This window comes from Halichoerus grypus, chromosome 10, assembly GCF_964656455.1.
Source record: "Halichoerus grypus chromosome 10, mHalGry1.hap1.1, whole genome shotgun sequence".
NCBI classification, from domain to species: domain Eukaryota; kingdom Metazoa; phylum Chordata; class Mammalia; order Carnivora; family Phocidae; genus Halichoerus; species Halichoerus grypus.
This window is the reverse complement of record NC_135721.1, coordinates 55,295,354-55,320,698: the sequence shown is the minus strand read 5'-3', so window position 1 is coordinate 55,320,698 and position 25,345 is coordinate 55,295,354. Positions and strand designations below refer to the sequence as shown.

Genomic DNA, 25,345 nt, shown 5'->3' with positions numbered 1-25,345 from the left:
TGTTGATGGACACTCCCTGGAGCTGCTAACGCTGACCTTAAGTCAGGAGAGCAAGCACCTCAGCCCTGGGCAAAATGCCAGAGCCACAAACACCATCCCAGCGGCAGAAAACCCCGAACTTGCACCCCCAGAGAAAATGTGAGAAAACAGGATTTCCTAGTCCTCTCCACCCAAACCTACAAACTTTCTAATCCTCCAACACCCTTCTTATCATTCTCTCTTCATGGTGGTCAAGAATAATCAGTTGAAATGTTAAAAACAGCAACACCAGCCATGTGCCCCCTTCCTCCTTCCCTTAGATGCAAGAGCCTAGTTTTGCTTGGTGGGACCCAATGTTCTATCTGCTCCTGTCTGCGCACCTGTCTGTCCCCAAGATTGCGAGAAGCTTTTAGAGAGACAGTGACAGGGGCCTAAATGGTTGTGGAAATGAAGTTGGTCCTTATACTGTCTGTGACCTGCACGTGAAATGTCCTGACTTTTTAATCTCTGGGGGGGACTTGTGGACGGGGGATGGAAGGTTGGGGGCAGGTAGCACCACACACTTCAGAACGTGTCATTTCACCTTTTCTGGGCTAGGCAAATCAGCCCTCCTTGACTGCAGGGGAGAGACAGGCCAGAAATAGTTAACATCAAATTCTCCTTTGTTGGGAGCAAACCTGTTCTGCCAGAATGGCCTGATAAAGGGAGCCACCACTTCCTCTGAGATAAGATCCACCTTTCCTGAGAGCTCAGACCCACAAGTGAGGCAGGGCTCTCCACCAAGCCACTTGCCGGGGCGGCTCACATGGGCTTCTATTCCAAGTCACTGGACACTACTTGGGGCAATGGAAAGTTCAGTCTCTTTCTCAAATGGGGCACTCAGCTCCTTTATTCATAGCTCAGAGTCCCACCCTGGAAAGTCTCTGACCTCACAGCTAATGTGAGCTAACCATGAGAAAACTCACAAATCACAACTTAACAGCTGAGGTGGCTACACATTTGTGTGTGTGTGTGGTGGTGGTAGGGGGGAGAATAGGATTAATACCTACGCCTGAATTTAAGGAAAACCCCGCATGCAGTGAAAAACTATCAAACGATAATCTTTGGGCCATTTAAATTATCCTCATCAAGTAAAGATGCCGTGCGAGGGGGCTCTCATCCATTGCTCTGTGGCCACAGGTGCAAGAGAGCTGCTGGTAAATCAGAGAGGTGGATACACAGCATGCAAAGTTTCTCTCAGCTCGAGGCTGGGGGCGGGGGTGCTGCCTATTTAAAGCAATTTTATGCTGAGTCTTTGTGGACAGTGACTGTCACACACACCCGCATTCATGTGCTTTGCAAATCTAGATTTTGGTGTCTGGTTTGCTTAAATCAAAAGATCAACTTGCATTTATTCTCTCTGGCTGGCTGACTCACTTGTCCTTGGATCTCTGAAGACATCGCATCCCCTCATGCTTCACCTTAGGGACACAGGTAACCCCAGAACTCCATTTTGAGAACACTTCTCCCTTTGACTCTTGGGAGTGTCTTCAGATACTACTAATACAAGAAAGTGCAACGCTCTAGTAGTCATTTTCTTCTCCAGAGAAACAAAATTACTGAAAGCCGGGTAAGGAAGCCAGAGGACTAGAAGGGACAGGAAAAAAAAAATGTTATCAAAATGTTTATGACCTAGCCCGTGTGTGGAGGGTAACTCCCCAATACGCCACCCACCCAGGCCGTGCCCCCTCTCTTCCTCTTTCCTGTTTCTTTGCCAGAGTCCCCTTCGGAACGCTGCATAGTCACAAATCCTTGGCACAGCCTAGGAGAATCTCAGTATTCAATGAACCAAATGGATGAGGAGTTCTAGATCCTCCACGCCCATTCACTTGGCTTAGACAGGATTAATCAGTGTGCTTTCAGTTCCAGAGATAGTTGGATGGTTTCTCACAAGACCAGTCGTAGGCACCCCTCTCTTCTCTTGCTGGTTCCCTCTTTCGAGCTGCTTACCAGAGGGGCATGGTCCTTCCCTTCTGTTCAGCCCTTAGGCCCCGTCGACAAGATGGAACTGCTTTCTGGAAGCCAGTCACATTCACGTATTAGGTACCTCCGATGTGCCAGACGCCGCAGCAGACTGTCGTGTGTTGTCTAACTGAATCCTCACAAGCCTCCTAGGATTAGTACCATTTAAGAGACGAAAACGCCAAAGTTTGGAAAGATGAAAAATGCAACATAAGGGGCAGTCAGAATTTGAAACCGCTGCCCCGCCTCGGAGGCGGAGACCGTTTCCATGATGCCACCGCGATTCCCCGTCCGCCTTCTTCTCTGAACTGGTCACAGAGCGCTAGACAAATTGCACTGACCAGAACCCGAGCCCCCTGCCAATGCTTGTGTACAAGATGCAAGGCCAGAGGCCCAGGAACTGGGTCAGATTTTTTGAAATTCTTCTTCGGCCCACAGATATCGCCCTATAATTGACTTTCATAATCAGCCTTCGCTTTTCAGCCACACCCTACACAACACACAGTGGCGATCTCAAAATTCGTAGATGCTATTGACAGAGCACCTCTTCACAGACCCATCAATTTATGTACATACATCATTTGAATTAAAAAAACAGCCCAGAAAAGTAGGTACTGTGGTCCCTTTTTTACATGTGAGGCTTTGAAAGGCTCAGTTAATTTACCCCCGGTCTCGCGGCTAGTAAGCAGCAGAGTGGAGTCCACAGCTGGGTCCGCTTTAGGCTAGAGGTGCACCACCTCACAGCAGGCACAGGCCACATATGGCCACGAGCCCTGCAAACAGCCCGGCCCCATGAGATGTGGTGCAAGTGGAAAACACTGCATTTCAAAGACGTGATAGGAAAAAAAAATGCAGAATATTGCACTAATTTTCAATACTGATTACATGTTGAAATAATTTAGATGTATTGAATTAAAATTAAAATCACCTGTTCGTATTTAATTTTTTCTTTACTGCCACCAGAACATCTAAAACGACTTATATGACTCACATTGTACTTCTACTGGACAGCACTGGTTTAAATCCTCTGGTTTTTACCAAGAAGCCCCTACTGCCTTCCTATAACATAGCTCTGAGCAATACACACCTTGGACATCATTTAAAAAAAAGAATAAATAGCCTCACCTCTAGTAATGGGAATTTTGTTTCCTGATGAAGACTAATAATAATTTTAAATGCGGGGATGAAAAAAGGGTTCTAACTCATGTGCTGATGCCAGAGAATCTGCACGTAGCCTGCACCGGCGGTCCCTCCTCCCTGCCCATGCTGGGCTCTTCGGCATGCTGGCGGCATCTGGTATACCTTCTCAGGCAGAGGCTCTTTTCACATCACTGTTTGTACTCCCCATCCCAGTTCTTAACCTAACTAAAAATGGTTCCCAAATCAAATCAAAAGAGGAACTAGCTTTTTCCTCCTAAGGATGAGGCTTTTACAGGTAAGAAGTTAGGTTGAAAAATGTCACGCACGGAGTCTCCGGTGAAACCAGGAGCCTGCTGCACTTCCATACCTTTCCCCCGAGGAATGGTTGTCAGTGTGGGGTGCCCAGATCGTGTCGGGATGGGGTCCCAGCCGCCACAGGAGGACCTGAGGCTTCCCTGAGCCTTCACTGGGGAAAATCTGCCAACGGAGGCTCCTGACCTACTGCAACTGCTAACTTAAAGGGTTTGTTCTCTCTCAGGGTCGTCAATTTGTTATAATCATCATCATCAGCTGCAGGAGATACCCATTTCTAAACTGATTGCTTTCCATGTACCAGGCGCTGTGCGAAGCACGTGATCCACATTATCTCAATTAATCTTCCTGCAATTCTTTTGAGGAACTGTTCTCTGTAAACGAGGAAATCCCAGCTCTGGACCTAGCTCCGGACCCAGGCAAGACTCATTCGACCACAGGCTCTGAAAGCAACACTGCAGAAGCCTGAGTGGCCCTGCCCTTCTTCCCTAGCCTTCCTGTGATATCCCCTCCACTTGCCATGGGGAGGGCGAGTCGGTCAGTTGCAAAAGTGCTAACATGGCATCATTTCATAGTTACTTAAATTACATGCTTTTAAAAGCACTCCCACACGATGACATGACAAATGGCACGTTTACCTGTATGCTGTAACTGGCCACACGTGTACAGGTCATGTGGTGTGACTTGTAAAACTAAGCTACAACAGGGGACAAAAGTTACGGATGGAATGTTGGCCTGAACAGCTCACTTCCTTGCCTTAATTGGTGTCTATCTTGGTGTTAATTGACTTTGAGTTAAGAACCTTTCATAGAAGTCGAGGAAAACTGACCTTTGGAGCGCCTTTGGTGACTTGTTGGGTAAATATGTCTTTAAGGACTTCATAAAATGCAGATTGTGTAAACACATACTCAGGAACTATTAAAAGCACTGGGTGGCTGGAGTAAGGCTCAAAGGTGGCCTTTAAGATTCCTGAGTACTCAGTAGTTGGACAATTAGGAAAATGAACATCAAGGATGTAATTACAATTTAGGAAGTGGATCTCCTGGCTTGCAGTCAGAGGAATCACCTGGGGAGCTTTTCAAAGATGCAGATTCCCTGGGCCATACCCCAGAGAGGCTGATCCAGGACGTCTGGGGGTGGGGGGAGGGGGGGCTGCAGACATGTGCATTTTTAACAAGCCAGCTAGACTACAGATGGACTAGGTGGCCCAGGACCAGCTTTGAGAAACACCAATTTCAATGCTATTAGCAGCTCATTCCCCTCCTTGCCTGTCCTTCTGCACCCGTGCCAGAGAATACCATCCAGGGAATACAAAACACTAGAGTACCTCACCTAGAAGTGGAGATTTCCTTCGGGAAAGGAGGGAATGCTCGTCCCTATCTGTGCCCAGCACACCAAGAGCCAGGAGGATACCTAAGTGCTCAGGCTAGCACAAAGAGGGCCTCCCTTTTGCCCTGTCACAGGGACAGAGGTCTACTGCTCTAAAGCCCACAGCAGCTGAGGGTGACCAATATATCCTGGGTCAGGCTCAGCATGAGCAGCATGTATTTTCGATGCAAACAGCCTGGTGCCTTTATACGGACCATGGCCCCCCACCACCCTAGACTGCACGAAGAGAGGCAAATATCACAATGTCTAAGAGTCGGCTGCATCTGGAAAAGCACCTCCAATTCTGGGCCCCCATTTTATGAGAGAGAGGGTTGAACCTGAACACTGATAAGGACACCGGGATAATGCCTGGCCAGCAGAAGACAGCAAGCACTGCCTTTGTGTATCAGCAGGGCGGTCAGAACTGCTGTGGACAGTGGTTCCATAGAAGAACTCGCCGACAATCAGAGCTGCATGCCCAAGTCACTGGGCACGTGGGGTCCTTATCACAGAAGTGTCCAAGTAGAAACTGAAGGGCCATCCAGCGTGGTGGAACAGGGCATGCTTCTCAGCTCCCTGAATTGGTAAGATCTTCGGATCCTTTCAATCCTGGGAGGGGGAGGAAAAGGGGGGGGGTACTCTCATATGGACAACTGTGCCCTCGACCATGAATAACCCTATCCCCAAGAGCTTATCACAGCAGCTCATTATAACATTTGTTTTTTCTAGTGGACACAGAGATTACCAAATTAAGTATCAAATGTGGTGATGTGGTGACTTAAGTTTTCCCAAGGCCAGCAAGTGTCAAATCTATAAACAGTTTATGAATGAGTATAAATTTTCAACAATCAAGAATGAGTACTTGTTGGTAAGAGTTACTGTGTAGTTTATTGAAAAATTCACAAAATCTATATAAAAAGTTGCCAATATTCCCACTCTAGGGGCACGCCACCTCAGAAATGCTAACAATCCAATTTACACCAACATGCTACTAGTAAAACTACGTAAAGAGAGAAACATCAACTCTTAAAAACACCAAAAAAGGGCCTGACATTGTCAAGGAGCAGGTTGTTTCCTCATAGCCGTGCACTACGGCACACATTCACTCTCACACGTCTGAATTAAGTGATTCTTAATTTCACCCGCCAGTTTAGCAATCTGCTGGTCTCCAAATAGGGGAAAGGAGGAAGGGCAGACTGGCTTGTTTGGTTTTTACACGTGTGTTAGCACACTTTTTTGCATCATTATCCCACATGGTTGTCACAACATCCGGATCAGCATTCTTGTTCTACCTGAGAAGCACCGAGGCTCTCTGGATGCCAAGTGCTTGCCCAAGGCCATATCGGTTGGTCACTATGTAACGAGCTGACCCTCAACCCTGGTCTCCCTGGCTGGGAGGGGCTCATTGCCCCACCACCCAAAATCAAGACCAGTGGTGGTGGTAGCGCTCCTGCAAAGCTGTTTGGATCTTTAGCCCTTTCTCAGAGATTCCAACCCCTTGTCAAGACACATTAGTCTAGGGGGCACCTGGGTGGCTCAGTCGTTAAGCGTCTGCCTTCGGCTCAGGTCATGATCCCAGGGTCCTGGGATTGAGCCCCGCATCGGGCTCCCTGCTCCGCGGGAAGCCTGCTTCTCCCTCTCCCACTCCCCCTGCTTGTGTTCCCTCTCTCTCGCTGTGTCTCTGTCAAATAAATAAATAAAATCTTAAAAAAAAAAAAGACACATTAGTCTAGAAAGAAATGCAGGAACCTTTAGAAGCCACACGACTGAGTGCCACTGGAGTAATCTCAAATTCAAATTCATCTGCCTCAAACTTCCGTGAAGGGAGCTTTTTTGAGGGGAGGAGCAGAGAGGGGATGTAGGGGACTAAGGGTAGACCGGAAACGAGCAACCTACAAAAGAGGATTCTAAATAGAAGATTCAGAGTCTGAGGTGCACAGGTCCAGACGGTCATGCTCCAAGCTGCCATTTTTCTGGAGTTCTTATTAAGCCATTAGTTGACTTCAGTCCCATTTTTTTTTTGGTTTGATTTTTTTTTTTAATTGTGGCAAAATATACATAACATAAAATTTACCGTTCTAACCATTTTTAAGCATATGGTTCAGTGGCATTGAGTACATTTACATTGTTGTTCAAGACTGTGTCCCATTTTCTCCTAGTTCTGGGTGATAAGCTACAATCTTAAAACCTGGCATCAGTGTTTGTCAGAGACATCTGTTTTAAGTCACTGTATTTTTATTTCTAGGTAAAAGCATATGATTCTATAACTTTATTTTCCTTTAAATTCGAGCAAATAACAGTCTCACATTGATTTTTGCATTCAAAAATCAAATGCAAAAAACTATTCTTGTTTCCTGCAAAATAACTGGTTCCACTCCACTAAAGAAAACAAAACAAAACCTATATTTACTACTTTAACTATTAAAATAGCTAAATATGTATCCTAAAAGCAACTGCATTACATCACCAAGTTAATAGGGCACTCAAGGTTTTAGCAAAACCTTTTTTAAAAATAATAAAAAACAGTCATAATTTTGGGCAGCTGTAGGTGATTTTTCATATGCTTTAGAATTTTTTTATTAAATAAAAGACCTCTTGGATCAGCAATTAGAATTTATTTTTTGTCTCTTATGATCTCGCTTCACATGTACCATTAATTTGGTATCTTCCTCCCTTAATAATGATTTGTTATCCAACTTAAATGAGTTGGAATCAAGAGAGAAGGGAAAAGGAGGAGGAACACTTCTCAGAACATTCCCATTTACAGATATGGAGGTGTGTTGCCTTCTGAATACCCTCCAAAATGGCACAGTAGGATAAATTAATGGTAGTGACAAGCTGGGGAGGTGGGGGGGGGGGTGTCTTTATTTATTTTTTTAGATATAATTGACATAGAACATTATGTTACTTTCAGGTGTATGACATGATTCGATATTTGTATATACTGTGAAATGATCATCACAATAAATCTAGTTAACATCTGTCACCCAGGATCTTTAAAAAGAGAAAATTTTCCCTAGCCATCTTGGTTGGTTACGACCCTCTAGGTTTGGTTGGGCATTCCCCACTTCCCCTCTTCCAAATCCTGATTAGTCTAAGGCACGTTAGAATCTCCTGGATTCACTTTAATAATGACACACAGAGTGGAGGTGAAATTCGAATTCAATTCGTCTAGGGATGAGAAAGGTTTAAGACTGGAAAGTAGGAAGGGCCATGCATCCTAAACAGCATCCCAAACCAACCCCAGATATGCTCCACCCTTAGGGCCTCTTGTTATATTGATAAATTGTCCTTGTTAGGACAGTCGGGGTTGGGGGGAGGTCTGTTTCAGGTTGCATGCCAGGGGTGGTGGGTGGTCCACACCTGTCTAATTCTCCTGGTCACTGCTGTGCTGCTCATTGTGGAATAAAAGGAATGTGGAAGGGGGATCCATCATTTACAACCAAACGACCCACATGGTTTGGATGATCCAGAAGCACTGAACTAGGAGCCTGAAACTCCACATGGGAATCTTCAGGCTCACAAGGGACCCTTTTACTTTATGAGTGAGAAGAATGCCCAGCTGAAGGGGATTAACAAAAAGAAACAAAAGGGAGGGGTGGATAGAAGCCCAAGAGAAAGAAAGTTTTTAAAAATACAAGTTTCCTATCCTACACAAGCAGTAGAAATCTTGTTATCCCAGGGGGAGTCCTGACTGAAGACTATGGTTTCAAAGCAGGAATGGGAAATGGATTAAGTTTCACTGTGGCAAAGTAGGGTGTGTCCTCCCAGCCTGTCTGTGGGACCTCTGGCTCATGGGGATAGTGTCTTGGTTTGGAGATTATTTTGATTCTTCCTCAAGCCTAGGTTTCTACAAGCCCTTGGCTACAACACTACCTGTGTTTGGTACAGAGGATAATCCCAACTTTATCTGGGTTCAACCTATGGGGCAGTGACCTTAGAAAAACTTAAAGTAGAAAGCTACCATAAAAATGCTCTTATATGACCAGGTGGTCAACTCTTTCCTTCCCTCCTTAGCTGCAACAGCACCCGTTGGCTTAGAAGCATGCAGTGTTCTCACACTAATGTGCCAAAACCGCCACCCTTCCCATCCTGGCATCCACCTACCCCCACCCCACGAGACCTGCATATCAAATATTACTTCCTGCTGTCTATGACCACATTGCCTTGGCAGTTAACATCAAAAGCAAACACATGGGGAGAACAGAAGGCACTGCAGCTAGGGAGGAAGAACAAGCAGAGGTAATGTTTCAAAACTTTCTTGCTGGTGCCCAGGGGCAAAAACCTTGGAACATCACATGTATTTCAATTTTTCATCTAAGGGCTTATCTCCTCTCTCCCAGAAGGGCAAGCTGAAAGAGGCCCTCCTCTTTCTCTACTCCTAACCCTTTTGTCCCTGAAACACAACACGTGGAAGTCAGATCTCAGGACTCCTACCTGCAGTCTGCAGGTGAGCCACACAGGGACAGCATTTGGCAAGCTCATCCATTGCAACCTATTGCACAAGAGCTGACCAAAGCTAGCAATCTGTTCAGTGTTGATGGTTCACCATCTACATGGACCACGTTAACCCGAATTATTTCTACCATCTTTATCCTGTCTCCTGGGGGTTCCACACCTTGAAGACAGCAATTGTCATGAATGTTTAACACAGTGCCCAAAACAGGACTGGAACCAAGGCCAGATGACATCTGCTCACTGACATCCCAAATCACAGACTAGCGTGGTGACCCCAGTATACTCATTTGACCTCCCTGGACTGCAATTTACATGTAAAAGAAGGGAGCCGAGATGGTATTTTCCTAAGATCCTCTCCAGTTCTATAATTTTATGACCTAATTGCAACCATTTTACTCTACTGAGGAAGGGCAATATATCCTGTGCACCACAAGGGCAATCTCAACAGATCAGTGCTGTGTTTCTGCAGAAGTAACAATAGTAAAAACAAACAAAAAAACACTTACTTGGGTTATTCCCAAACTGTAAGTTTGATCTACAAAGCAATGTTCTGAATTTCACAGCACACTTGACCATCTTCCAATAAGCATAACGACACCCTCCTTGGGACAAAACTTTTTACAACAATACCTACTGCATTTAATTAAGGCCAGAGAGAAAAGTCCTGCCCAGGTATGGCAAAGCAACAATTATTAGCAGCCTCCTTGACTCCAGCCTCGCCTGCACTCTCTAACTAGTTCAACTAATTTGAATTTACCAACATACCACATCATCACCTCTTTGTTTCAAAATCTTAAACAGCTCTGTCCTACCTAAAGAACAAATGTCCAAGGACCTGCTTTGTTAGCCTGGCACTCAACTTCTAAAGTTAACCTCAGCCAACTCAACCAGCTCTTTCTCTGAGCTCCCCCAGCATAAACCTAGAAAAGGAGTTTTCTACCTGTGGAAGAAACCTTTGGACAAGAGATGCCTCCTCCCTATATGGCTTGACCTGTGCCTCCCCACAAAATACCACCACCATCCCTATCTGAGTTCTCCAAAATTCAAGACCCACCCCGTTGTAAGTGAACTCTTCCCTGACTGGTGCAACAAGAAGTATTTTAATTTCTGCTTTGTATTTTTCTCTGTTTTAAAAAAGAATTCTGTGGCAATAAACACATGAAAAGATGCTCAACATCACTAATCATCAGGCAACTTAAAACTACAATAAGATACTACCTTACACCTGTCAGAATGGCTAGTATCAAAATAACAAGAAATAACAAATATTGGCGAGGATGTGGAAAAAAAGGAACACTCACGCACTGTTGGTGGGAATGTATATTGGTGCAACCACTATAGAAAACAACATAGAGGTTCCTCACAAAAATTAAAAATAGAAATATCATACAATCTAGTAATTCCGCTACTGGATATTTACCCAAAGAAAACAAAACTCTAATTCAAAAAGATATATACACTCCTATATTCATTGTAGTATTATTTACAATAGCCAAGATATGGAAGCAATTCAAGTGTTCATCAATAGATAAATGGATAAAGACGATGTGGTACACACACACACACACACACACACACACCATGGAATATTAGTCAGCCATAAAAAGGAAGGAGATTTTTGCCATTTTCAACAACATGGATAGACCTAGAGGATATTATGCTAAGTGAAATAAGTCAGACAGAGAAAGACAAATAGCAAATGATTTCATTTATATGTGGAATCTAAAAAACAAAATAAACAAAGCAGAAACAGACTCATAAAACACAGAGAACAAAATGGTGGTTGCCGGAGGGAGGTGGGTGGGGGAATGGGCAAAAGGGTGAAGGGGAGTGGGAGATACAGGCTTCCAGTTACAGAATGAATAAGTCACAGAGATGAAAGGTACAACATAGGGAATACAGGTAATGGTGTTGTAGGGTGACAGATGGCAGCTACACTTGTGGTGAGCACAGCATAAGGTACGGAGCTGCTGCATCACTATGTTGTACACCTGAAACTAATGAGACATTGTGTGTCAGCTATGCTCAATTAAAAAAATATATATTATGCTTATAAATAAATATGAATAAGTTTTTTTAACATTAACTCTCCCTGAAATATTTGGAACTAGAAGAGTCCTTCAATATTGTTATGTTATTCAACTCCTTTATTTTAGAGATGAGAAAGCAGAGTCCGGAGAAGCTCGGCATCTTAGGTCACATAGCAGGCTGGTGGCAAAGAAGGAATGGGCACCTAAGTTTCCTGACTCCCAGAGCTCTGTACACGTTAACAGGGTAGCCATCTTCTTTGCTGCTTGGTATCCATCCGAGAGCTTCACAGCACAGGTATTGCACAATGCTGACCTCGGGAGCTAAAAAGGGCAAGAACTGAAGACAGAGAAGACTCACGCCCCCAGCACTCCCTCCTTTAATCAGAAGATCCAACATCATGCCAAGTCTCTAGGGGAGATGTCCTGACTCATTTTCAACTTCTCTTCCTCCAACTAAACTTGGCCCTTACTTTCCCCAGACCTTCCAACCAATCCGCCCTGGAGTAGGAACACACCCTCTTGCGTATGCATCCCCTACAGAATGACCACACTTACATTCTTACATCCGGAAGGAGGGCCCCAGGGATTCCCAATTTTCTAAGTATATAGACTCAAAGGGAGAAATTTCGGATACCAGCTCCCCTCCTCAGGGATTACAGTTGCATTTGTTAATGACTGTGAGTTAAGAAAAAATATACAACAAACACCCACCGTGAATTGTGTAGTATTTTAATGAGGTCATAGTTTATTATTCTATAAATGCAGCTATGTACATCGAAATAGAGTAATAGATACAAATGGGTGACATTATGTATTTGGTTCACAGACACTTGTAGTGTTTATGGGTTCTCAGACACTTGGTTGGGAACTGCTGGGTGGTGGCATCAGACCAAGACTTCAGATGGGGTATCTAAATGCTGGGGGGGGGGGGGGGGGAGTTCTTTAGGCTCTCATCACCTTCCTGTCAAGAAAAATATGACAGGCTAATGAAGACACAACCAGAGGGTCATCAGTTCATTTCAGATTTCCCACCACATCCGCCCCCATGTTGCAGTTTTGCTATCATAAGTGTTGGGGTATTTTTAGTACCACTGTTTTGGGGGAACAAAGGGTCTCTCACTTACTTCAGTCCTCTGGTCTATTCTTGGCTTTCCTAGCAATGCTGCCTCAAGTGGAAAGCCCCATCCAGATTCACATTCCAGTCTTTTCCCCATCTCTCACCAGGAATCATCTCTAAAGAGTAAGCACTGACAAGTGATGGATAATTTGCATTTTAACCCTATTCAGATTTGGGTAAATGGTTTAATATGCATGCTAATATTCCATCATTATTCCAATTAAGGAAACTATTATGTTAAAGTGTTTAATCAGGAGAATTAAGGAGAACTCCAGACACCTAAAATTAACCTCTAATAGTCTTGACATTCATTTCATTTAGGTCCAATTTGCCAAGCTATAAGCAACTCCCTGCTTAAAACTTCTGCTTAGGCACGTGGGTATTCCTGATAAGACCTAAAAGCAATTCATTTCCTAACTAGATTGCTGTCTAAAAGAATAAACTGAAAGGGCTGCAATTTAAATACAATCAAATCCCCAAGCAGTCGCATTCCAGAAGACTTAAACACCATCATCTGGATCCCCAGGAACAACAATGCTATTCGCATCAGAAACAACACAACCACTTCCTCTTTCTCTGACCTTCTCTGTTTAATTACTTCCTGTGATTTCTTCTAGGGCCGTACACGCGCCTGCTTCCCAGGGCGGCAGGCTTTCCATACAAGACTGATTTGTCTGGAAGGTGCAGAATGCCAGCTGACCATAGACTTTACATACAGTGCTGGGACTTTGAATTTCTTTTTAAATGATGGATTTCTTGGGCCTCCTGGCATTCACCAAGAACTTTTTTAAAGCTGTAAGAAAAAATTCTTCCAGCACATTCCCATCTAAAGTCAAGCTGTATCTCAAAGCTGGAAACCCTGCCAGGGTTGGAGAAGTGGCTGCTTGATAATATCTCTCCATGAATAAGCACCACCTTCTCATCCAATGAGCTTCGTCAACAGATTCCAAATGCCAAGTATGTGAAGTCGACTTTGAAGACACAGACCTGGCAGCTGTGAGCTTACTACCATCACAGCCATAGAGAGGCCCTTGCTACTCATAAATTGTTATCCATGGATCAGCAGCACCAGCAGCACCTGGAAGTTTATTAAAAATGCAGAATCTGGGGGCACCTGGGTGACTCAGTCGTTAAGTGTCTGCCTTCGGCTCAGGTCATGGTCCCAGGGTCCTGGGATCAAGTCCCGCATTGGGCTCCCTGCTAGGCGGGAAGCCTGCTTCTCCCTCTGCCTCTGCCTCTCTCTCTCTCTCTCTCTCTGACTCTCATGAATAAATAAAACATTAAAAAAAAAATGCAGGGTGCCTGGGTGGCTCGGTTGGTTAAGCGACTGCCTTCGACTCAGGTCATGATCCTGGAGTCCCGGGATCGAGTCCCACATCGGGCTCCCTGCTCAGCAGGGAGTCTGCTTCTCCCTCTCATGCTCTCTCTCTATCATTCTCTCTCTCTCTCAATAAATAAATAAAAATCTTAAAAAAAAAAAATGCAGAATCTGAAGGACACCTGGGTGGCACAGTGGGTTAAGTGTCTGACTCTTGGTTTCGGTTCAGGTCATGATCTCAGGGTCCTGGGATTGAGCCCCAAGTTGGGCTCCACACTCAGTGTGGAGTCCACTTGAGATTCTTTCTCCCTCTCCCTCTGCCCCTCCCGCTTGTGTTGTCTGCCTGTTTGTCTCTCTCTCTCTCTCTCCCTCGCAAATAAATAAATAAATCTTTTTTAAAAACACAGAATCTGAGGCCTTACTAAATCAGAATCCTCACTTTGCAAGACTCCCAATGCAAGTTCAAGTTTGATCCTCCTCTCAAAATAGCTAGGCTAAAACACAGGTTCAGAATAGTGTGCATTATTATCCATTCTGCTCATTCAGATTTTCAAGGATAAGGTGGCTAGTTCTTTTTCCCAAAGAGGTATCTGTAAAGTTGCTCTTTTTTTTTTTAAGATTTTATTTATTTGAGACAAAAAGAGTGAGAGAGAGAGAAAGAGAGAGAAGGAGCAGGAGAGGGGGAGGGAGAAGCAGACTCCCCACCAAGCAGGGAGCCTGATGTGGGGCTCGATCCTGGAACCCTGGTATCATGACCCAAGCCAAAGGCAGATACCCAACCGACTGAGCCACCCAGGCCTCCTAAAGTTGCTCTTTATTTCAGTACAGAAAAGGCCACCTCTGTGGGCACTGCTTTCCTACTTCACAGAGCTGAAAAGGAATGCAAGAAAGAAATGTCACCTCACAGTTTTGCGGTATTTTCAGGATTCAGAGTGAGTTCTAACTTCATTTGCTCAACAGTAATATAAGTCAAGCTGTACACACAATTTTTTTATATAAGAAAACTAAAGCTCTACGAAGTTATGACACGTAATATTCTATAAACATGGGATCTGAAGTTAAAGGACCTGGATTAAAAATAACAAATTCTGCTCTGTGACCTCAGACAAGATACTTAACCTCTCTGAATCTTCTCCTTGCCTGTCAGACATATTCTACCCATGTGTGAGTACACAAGTACGTGTACACACAACACACACACATACACACACACACACACACACCCCTAAAAATAACTTGAAGAGCTCGTTAGGGGATTCTGGGAAGGGCATGTAGTACCTTTAATGCTCCGGATGAAGAGCCCCCCCACCCCAAATTTGGGAATCCCAATGCCTGCAGCTCTAGGAGGAACCCTGCAGAATCAAGGGAAGAAAGAAAAAACAACTCTGAGAGTCAATCATCAAGGTGATGCTGTCCTCATACCCCTAGGGCATATGAAAGTGCCTAGCACCTGAGAACATAAGCTCCCTAAGGCCAGAGACTCGCTCTGAGTCACAGCTCTGGTACTGTCTGGCAGATTCAGTGTCTGGTGCATTAGGTGCAGTAAGTGAATGGCCCTCAACAGCTAGCCACTCCCTTTCCTCAAGCCTCACCACCCCGGTTATTTATTTTACCCAATAAAATAATTAATACATGGCTTTGCAATTAGGGTCCAAGTATCTTCTTTTTTTTTTTTTTTAAAGATTTTATTTATTTATTTGAGAGAGAGAGAGAGAGAGAGCACACGAGTAGGGGGGAGGGGCAAAGGGAGAGGGACAAGCAGACTTCCTACTGAGTGGGGAGCCCGAAGTGGGGCTTGGTCTCAGGCCTGAGAACATGACCTGAGACGAAGGCAGACACTTAACCTACTGAGCCACCCGGGCACCCCTAGGGTCCAAGTATCTTCTAAAGTCAAGTTCTTTCTTTTTCTTTCTTTTCTTTCTTTCTTTCTTTCTTTCTTTTCTTTCTTTTCTTTTCTTTCTTTCTTTCTTTCTTTCTCTTTCTTTCTTTCTTTCTTTCTTTCATCTCTCTTTCTCCCTTTCTCTCTCTCTCTTTCTTTCTAAAGATTTTATTTATTTGACAGAGAGAGAGAGACAGTGAGAGAGGGAACACAAGCAGGGGGAGTGGGAGAGGGAGAAGCGCAGGCTTCCCATGGAGCAGGGAGCCTGATGCGGGGCTCGATCCCAGGACCCCAGGATCATGACCCGAGCCGAAAGCAGATGCTTAACCATCTGAGCCACCCAGGTGCCCCTAAAATTAAGTTCTTTAGATTCAAAGTCTACCACGCTCTGAATGGACACCTGTAGTCTAGTACCCCCTGATTCTCCTTAGTGTAAAAGACATCTAAGAATGGATGGAAAGGACCTCAAAGCTAGTTTAAAAACAGCAGACTCCAGATCTGAAACCTGTTTATACACAGGTTAATGAAAAGACGACTATTAGGCCTTCAGGCCCAGAAATAACACTGAGCCAATGCATACTCTCCTGGCAGAACAGACCCGTTTTGGAATTTGAGTCTGAGAAAAATCACAGATTTGATTTAACCTATTAAGTGAAGGAGAAAGATTTAATTATTATATGAAGACTATATTCACACTTTGCAACTTTAAAGATCTATAAAAATGAGTAAAATTCCTGGGACGCTGATGATTAAATTAAACCCCTGATCTAACATTCACTTTGTTTCTTGGCTGAAAATATAAAAAACACCAACACGGCAGGCGAGTAGACAAAAACTCACTCCTCAGGGAACCTTCAGCCAACCCTCCCCCACACCAACCCAACCCATACCAAGCCTATTGACTCTTAGGAACAATCTGAATGACACTGGTGATAGGATTTCTGGACCACAGACAGGAATGGCAAGAAAGCCGAGGCTGCTACCACTATAGGTAAGTACACTGACAGTAAGAGAGGAGGCCAGCTTCTCTAAAACATGAAATCTCAAAAAGATAGCCAACGAGGATCACTGAGTAAAAGGGCCAATAGTCAGCGGGGCATTACTGATATTACAGCACCAACTCAAGTGCTACTCTAGGTCCCACCAGCACGGTACCGGAAAGCCGAATAAAAAGCAGAACATGACTTCGAGGCTCTAATTCTCCTCCTAGAAACCCCCTTGGGCAGGTCACTTCAGCTCTTACAGGCCTAAAGTGAGAATCTTGTTCCTTGACTCAAAAGGTTGCTGTGAAGGTAAAATATTGCGAATGGATATCCTCTACCTTGTAAATTCTGAAAATAAATCCTACCTTGCTACATGATATGAGACACTGGAGGTGGGTGAGTCCCACTGAATTCCCAATTCCTCAGGCACTGTGCTGAAATGCTTTACCTTCATGATTTCATTTTCACTTTTTAACAGCCTATGAATTAGACAGCAGAGTGAGCTTCACTTACATTAACCCAGGGCTCCTGGCTTAAAACACCTGCCAGGGGCCCTTGGTCAGTAGAGGACAGAAGCACAGTATGACCCCAAAACCATCGCAGTCTGCCCCTCCTTGGACATTTTGAAAAGGCAACCTCAAAATCTTTTTGGATGTAGGTACAGTAAGAATAATAGTTTATATTTTGATATAAGGTAAAATTACTTTTCAATTAATGAATATTTGCTTTAATCAATCAATAAACATTTGCAGAAAGCCTACTATGGGCTCAGCACTCTGTAAGACTATGGGCATAAGGCTTCATATGCTATTATTCCCAACACCAGAAGGGCAGCTAACCTTCTTTGTGCATTCTCAGGGTGGGATGCAAATACAAACTAAGTAGTGCTTATCTGAAAAATCAATACTGGAAGCCAGAGCCAAAGCAATGCAAGGAGAAAAAGAAGAGGAATAAGTAATGAAAATGAAGAGACAAAGATGTCATTGCCAGATGAACTAGGAAAGACAATTAAAAACTTAACCTGATAATTAAGTTTAAGCACTTAGGAATGGACCACAGGGAATATATCTAAGAATGAAAACAACCAGATTTGAAAAATCATTATATATCAGTACACACAGGAGACAAAGCCATACATTTCAGAAGCTGCCCGTGTTCTAATCCCTTCAATCACCAGCTCTGAATGCCAGGATGAAGTCTGAATCCATTTCTTCACCTCTGTGCTCTGAAGTGAGTGCAAAAGCAGGTATTTTGTGTTTAAATAAATATTAAACTACCCTTTGAGAGTAGCATAAATGACACATACAATTTGCTATCTTGTGTACCACATGCCCCATGTGAACACACTGCTGACAGAGTTTGCCAGAGAAATTGGTTATAAAACAGTTGGTACTTGAGTGAACTCCTATGCCAGTTACTATCAAGTATGTTACTAAGATCCTGGTCTGACTTCCTTCCCATGACACGAGACACATACCAAGCTGCAGTAACAATGCTTCATGCCCGCCCAGCGTGAGCGCACAGAAAACGCTTTTTGCTCCACAGGGCACTGTGTGCACCAGTGCAAAATATTCCTTCTACTCCAGTGACCACAGGCCCTTGAAAATGCCTTAAAAAATCATCAATGTTCTAGCCTTACATATTGATTAAAAAGAAGCGTTTACAAGAGTTTATCAATATGACTGGGCCTCAAAACAAACAAACTAAACCAGCCCAATTTACTTGAGAAATCAAGCCAAAAAAAACCACACACCAAAACTTGCTGCTCTGCCTCTTTTATCATCTTGTTCAGTTTCTGAGGGTTTTGCTGTCCGACTGTGTATTTGTGTCCAGCCCGGTAATATAGGAACTATACCAATACTGGTGTTCATCAGCACGGCTGTCTCCCACTTCGAGTGCTGAGACTCCATCAGAACCCCGCAGCTACTGCAAATTGTTAATATTGTGATTTCCGCAGAGATTCTCCTGCAGAGGCAGAAACATAGGCCCTGGCTTATTGCAGTCAAGATCTTCCACTTCCCAACTCCCACAACAGTCATTGGAATCAAAATGGTTTTGAGCTGTCAATCACAGATCACCACTACCAAGACAGTTCTGCACCCAAGTCCCACAAAATGTGGTAAGGGTTTCATGTGAACGCGGAGTTTCTCAGAGGGGGCTTATACACACTAAGTTAACCAAATACAACAATTATAATTATTGTATTCGTTGGTAGGGACAAAGCATTTTAAAATAATTAAATCCATTTTTTAATTCAACAGACATTTATTAAGCAACCATAATGTGCCCAATGGTATTGGGCCAACAACTAGAAAACTAAGCAGTTGAGCGGTGATCCTGAATCCAAGAAGCTCATATTCTGGTAAGAATCTAGCTGGGTATAAGCCCAACTCTAAATGGTGAGAACTGCCATACACTGTGGGGGAAAATGCTATAAAGAGCCCTCAGTTTTGACGTGAAGAGTGGAGGGGAGGAAAGACTAGGAGGATCTCATAAAAGGAATGGCCGCAGAACTGGTGGGAAGGGGGAATGAGCAGAAATTAACTTGTTGAAGGGAAGGAAGAAAGAAAATTCCAGAATAAAGAGCAGGAGTAAGCAGACTGTTGAGGCAGAACAGTTTTGATATTTGTACTGATTCACTTTTATATATTTTATTTGGTTAAAGGAAATGGAAAGCAGAGGGGATCAGCTATAGCTAGAAAGGAGGGAGCACTTGCTAAATCCTCGTGAAAACAAGCCTAGCAGATGGAGAGAAGTGAAAGCCCACCACCTAGAAAGATGTACGGCCTCGAAGTAGGCACTTAACTTTATACAATGACAATGTCCTGGCTTACAAAATTTTGTTAAGGTCTTTCCAAGTGTCTTGTCTTGCTTTCAACATCTTCTGAGGAATGGACCAAGATTCCAATTCTGCATAGTCAACTCCGTGTTTTTAACATTTAAGGATTCTATTCCTATGGAGTAGAAACTTCCCTTTTTAAAGGCTAATGCGAAGAAACTGGATCACTATTTGTTTTACCAGGTCTAATTTCTACAACCGTTATTTCAACGAACGTACAGCTACCATCCAGCAATAACCAACTCTTGAATTCACACTCCTATTATCTTAAGGTGTATCACAGAATTCTCAAGCCCAAGTTTATTTAAATTCACTTTAATTCAGTATGTGCCTCAGCAATTTCAGAGAAGATAAAGGAAGCGGAAAAAATTATGGCAATGACAGATTGTCACCAATTCAAAAGAATCAAGGACAGCATGACTGACAGAAACAGTGTGAGCTCGGAAGTCAGAATGACTAAGGCTGGCCAGCCTGTCCTCTCCTGAGAAGGTACCTCACAGTGGTTAAAAACAGTCCTTCCTGGGTCAGGTGGCTGGAGTCAAAGCCTAGCTCCTTCATTTACTAATGATATGACCTTGGACAAGTTACTCATCTTCTCTGGACCTCAGTTTCCCCCTCTATAAATGGAGGTAATAATACCCTATCTACCTCAGAGGACTACTGAGAAGACTAATGAGTAAAATGCTATAAAAAAAAAATGTTTGCTGTCTTAGGCAAGCGACTTTACTTAAGCTTCCTCATCAGTTAAATAGGGTAACTCCAGGGCACCTGGGTGGCTCAGTCAGTTAAGCCTCTGACTCTTGATTTCAACTCAAGTCATGATCTCAGGGTCGTGATTTCAGGGTGGTGGGATCAGCCCACACCACACTGGGCTCTGCGCTCAGCGGGGAGTCTGCTTGAGAGTCTCTCCCTCAGCCCCTCCCCACCACTCTTGCGTGTGCACTCTAAATAATGAATGAGTGACTGAATAAAATCTTTTAAATAATAATAAAATAAATGGGGTAACTCCTTCTTCATAGGATTATTTGAAAATTAACAAGCTGAGCCTCTAAGAAACCTATCCCAGTGCCCTGCTAAGAGCCAACACCAAACACCTGATTTATGCTTGGTGCTCAACGGTAAGCTTTACATAGGCTATCTCATATAATTTTCACAGCAACTCCATGAAATTGCTAAAATTCACTCCCATTTTATTCACTCAGATTAAACCAAGGTGAAAGGTAAGTAACTTGCCTTAGATCGGAAAGTGAGCAAATGGCTGAGCCTTGAGCCTTAAGTTTAAGTTAAATGCATTTAACTCAGGATCTTTAATTGGCACCTTGCTGAAATGACAGTTGTAAAAGACATTTTTCAGTCAGTTGGGCTGAATGTCAAAGACAACGGGAATGACTCTTAATTTTGTAAAGTGTGATGATGGTATTATGGTTTCATGGAAGAGTATTCTCATCTTTTGGGAAGTAAGCTCAACTATTTAGATATAAGAAATTCTGATGTCTAATTTCTTTGAAATGGCTCAGTAAAAATATTTAAGTTTTTTTTTTTTAATGGAAGACCTTTCAACATTAGGAAAAACATGACTAAGAACAAAGCTTACAAGTCCATTCTCAGCAAGATATGTGTTGCTGAGAAGAGTATATGAGAGGAACAGAATAGCTAAACGGTAGGCTCATTTCTCCTGTGTTAAGCTCACTTGAGAAGGGTTTCTTCATTTTGTCAACAAATTTCCAAATCATTCATGACCATAATCAAATGCTTTAAAGATACAGACAAAATGCATATGATCAAAAAAATTTTTCCACTCATACAAAAGATAATTTTCAATAGTTTGTTGATGGTTTTTACTTTTAAGTTATTTTAAAAAATCTGTAGAATTGTAAATCTTAACATGCATTTGTAGCTGGAGTGGGATCAGAGGAGAAGGGTCAGAGTATTTTCTGTATGGAAGCTATTTTTTAGGACAGTCAGCAAAAAGAGCAGACAAGCTTTCCTGAACTATCATATATTTATTAGAGAAGTTTTAAATCGACATGGAAAAGAGCATGAGAAGACAAACATTTATTATTTTTTAAAATTAGGCACTATTTTGCCTGTTGCAAGATTCTGACTTACTGTACTCTGATGCTAAGCATATTAATTATATATCTGTATCATTTAATAAAAGCCTTAAATATGGACTATCAAGAAAATCTATTTTACCTAAGGTATAACTACTTCCCCCGTAGGTCCCCAATTTGAAGTCACAAATTGCTTTATTTTTAACACACCTTGTCTACTTCCAAAAGGTATCTGTAGGACTTCAAACATAAAGCCATTAGAAAAGAAAATAAAAGATCAAAATTCATACTAGAGGAAGGGTAAATAAATCTAGCAAAAGCTAGGCTAACTATGACTACTGTAATCAAGCAATAATTTTAGCTCTGAGCTTCCAGACAGTGGTTGCAAAAAACCCCATCAACAAAAAGGCAATCACAGCAAGCTCTGCAACCCAGAGAGAAACCTTCTTCCAAGCATTAACATTTAAAAGGAATTTTTCAGATGGGTCATTACATAAGAACTTGAATAATATAATGGACAGTGTCCACAAATGGCAGTTTACAGCCCATGCAGCCCATGTTCTTACGGGCTTACATTTCATGTCTCATGCCAAGGTCATTACATTAAAAGTAATCCCGGGAAGGCCATTTCTGCACTGGGCTAAGGCGCCACAGCTTTCTGATTCTCTAACTGAAACCAGAACCTGTCCTCAAATACCCATTGTCTCAACTGGGCTTCTGACAGCAGTCGGGGTGGCCAGTTCCATGCTGAACTTGCTCTGAAAGCATGAAGCAGACATAGTCATTTCTTGCTGGTGATTCCACCCCAAATCCTTTTGCTTTGGCTATCAAATGGGGTAGGATGCAAAGCTGACATGCTGCGGGTGAAAAGGGAGAGGCCAGGCCAGTATTCCCAAGGGATGGAGCCAAGGAACCCAACGCAGGGCGAGTGGAACCAATCTCCAACAAGAATCCCGAAGTCCAGAGCAAGGCAACGGTCCCTCCCTGCTACTCTGCTATTTGTGTGTGCAAGGACAAGGGAGGACCTATAAAACCACTTGTCTATTAGTCAAGTCCGAATGGGGGCAAGGCCCAGCAGCATATTTCTTCCCCAAAAGAGCAACTTTTTTTTTCATTTTATCGTTTCAAGATACACTCTATGAAGGCAAAGCAAAATGTTTAAAAAGACCAGCACAGGTGGTGGGACCGCAGCGACATGCACACCAGGCGGCATGCTCTCCAGCTGCGGGTGTCTGGCAGACCAGGGGTTACAGCAGTCAAAGATCCCTGGGGACCACAGGAAGGAAATTCCCTTTCCCAAACACGAACCCTCTCAACACCCTCTCCCGCCCAGCCTGGCAACAGCAGACGCCAAAGGATAAAGGGGCATTAAAAAAAACAAAAAAAAAAAGTGAAGTAGATTCTTAAGAGTAGAGCACAGCATTCTGTCACCTGCTGCAAGAAAAGCCCTCCCCGTCACCCAGCCCTGAGTCACTTCCCCTCTCTGCACTGACTTGTCAATGCTCGCAGGGGCAAGAGACCCCGAGCCTCGAGAGCAGATACTCGCAGCCCCCACGACCCCTCAGACACGCTCTCTGGGCCTCCCCCCACGGTGCGTCCCAGCGGCTACCAACCGGCTCTTTGCGCCCAAGCCAGCGCCACTGCTACCTTAGCTAATGGCAGCTCTGAATGAAAGGAGCCGAAGCAGGCTCCGGATTTATGAATGTGCAGGGGAGGAGGGGAGGGATATCATGTGACAATAAAGGAGAGCGTCTTATTCACAAAAAAAAAAAAAAGAAAAAGTGGCTGGTGGCGGGCACAGCCACTGAACAGCGGCGTCGGCCGCCGTGCGGTGACCACTCGGACCCGAAGCCGACGACCTCAGGCGCCGGACCCAGGAGCCCTGCCTCCGCTTCTCCCCTGATTGGAAACGCCTCGGGCGGGGGTGAGAGAAAGCCAAACCCGATTCCGAGACCGCGAGGCTGGAGGGAGCCTCATCTTGGACCGGGGCTGGAAAACGGCACCGATCCCGCGGAAGGAGGCGGGTCAGCCCCGGAGCCCCTCCAGCGGAGCGCCCCGAGCATTGTTCCCCTCGGGCCCGCGGGCCGGGCACGCATGCCTGTGCACGCGCGCACACACACTCGCACACAGATACACACACACACACACACTGGCCCGCAGCACATTGCCCCGCACGCTCCCGCCCGCCCCCGCAGCACACGACTCGGATCCGCCCCCGAGCGGCCCCGATCCCGCGGGGCGCCTATCCCGAGCCCAAAAGCGCGTGCACACACGCTCACACGCGCCGCGGGACCCCTCCGGCGGCTCCCGCACCGCGACCTGCCTGGGGATCCCGGCTCACGCAGACCCCCGCGCAGCCCGCGCCCAGTCCTCCCCTCGCTCCGCCGTGTTTTTTATGAATGAAAATGTGGTATGCAAATGAGAGCGATTCAAGAAAACGAAATGGCGGAGCCTGGGCCCCAGTGGGCTGCCTAAGGGACCGGGGGGCGAGCGGCGGGGCAGGAGTCACAAAGTCACTATGTGAAAACCCACCGACCCCAGGAAGCCGGAGGGGGGGTGTCAGGTCTTTCGCTCCGGCCGCGGAAGATTTCGGGGGGGGAGGGAGTGTTTGTGAGTCCCCGAAGGAGCGGGGACCGCCCCGAGGTCACCCGCGCGCCCTTGGCCCCCGCCGCGGCCACCAGCCCGCCGACTGAAGGCGCGCCCCCGCCGGCCCTCAGCAGTCTTTGCCCCCTCCTCACTTCAACAACAAGGGGGGGAATCTTGCATCCCAAAGCCCACAGGCCGGCTAGTAGCTGCACCCCACGCCAAGTTCACCCAAGCAGCGTCCCCGCCTGCGTCCTCAGCCCCGTCCCCCACGCTGCCCCCGCGGGGCACCCTCGTCCCACCCCGCGACCAAACTTACTCGTCCGGGTGTGTTTCTTCGGTCATTTTCCTGTTCACCTAGACGCCTGTCCCGCGGCGGGCAGCTTTGCTCCCTTCATCTTCCTGTCCGCTCACCCCCCTTCTTCACATCTCCGGAGATCGCCTGATTTGGTTGGGGAGGGGGAGCGGCGAGAGATGAAGGGGCGCCGCAGAAGGCAGAAGGGGAAGCAGGCGATAGGAGCGCGGGGTGAGGTTTAGGGAAGGGGTGCAAAGGCAAGCTGCGGGAGGAGTGAGCGCCGCAGCGCCCGGGGCTCGGCAGGAGGGGCTCCGGAGGCTCGGCAGCGAGCAGAGGGGGAGAGATTTGGGCAGGGGACGGCGGTGGGGGAGACGAGGAGAAAAACAAGCGCGCCGTGGAGCGGCGGGGACTGCTGAGAGGAGGAGGAGAGGAGGGCCAGCCGCGGGTGGGGGCTCGGTCCGGGGTCGCCCCCGGGGGCCTGGCCAATCACGGTTCCGGGGAGCGGTCGGCGGCCGGGGGAGGTGCGCCTGGGAGGCGGTGCAGGGCGCCCCGTCCGAGCCCCATCTCTCGACTCCACCGATTTACTCCATATTGGATTCTCACCGCCGCCAACAGGAGGAGGAAGTAGGGCGGAAGCGATGACGTCTTCCCAGCGGCCAGAGGTGGTGGAGTGCAAAAAGCTTCCTACTTGCGACCGAAAGAAAAAAAAAAAAAGGGAGAAAAAAAAAAACTTTGTCCCGCCTACTGAGCATGCTCGGCTTCCTTTCCCCCTCCCTCCTGGCTTCCACTCCCGGAGGAGCCTCGGAGCGGAGTTGTTTGTGCGGCGTCTGTCTGGCTCCGGATCCTTTTTCGCCAACGCTCCGGGTTTTAAGAAGCCGGAGAAAAGGGAGGTGGCAGGAGCCGGGGACTCGCACACATCTGGCTCCAGTTTGGTTCCCTCCCTCCATCGAAACCCCTGGATTAAAAATGGTGGGGGACGGGGGCGGAGA

At 45.5% G+C, this 25,345-nt stretch overlaps 1 protein-coding gene across 2 annotated transcripts in view; it reads right to left on the bottom strand.

Moving 5' to 3' along the window:
- SPRED2 (sprouty related EVH1 domain containing 2) overlaps positions 1-25,075 on the bottom strand; it is a 115,000-nt gene extending 89,925 nt beyond the window's left edge. Inside the window, exon 1 of one of the 2 annotated variants that reach the window (XM_036085916.2) lies at positions 24,381-25,075. In XM_036085916.2, coding sequence (XP_035941809.1) covers positions 24,381-24,406 — 26 coding nt within the window. In that variant the 5' untranslated portion in view covers positions 24,407-25,075. The remainder of the gene's footprint in view (positions 1-24,380) is intronic. The other variant, XM_036085918.2, reaches the window with a different exon arrangement.
- Between the last annotated feature and the right edge of the window lie 270 nt (positions 25,076-25,345).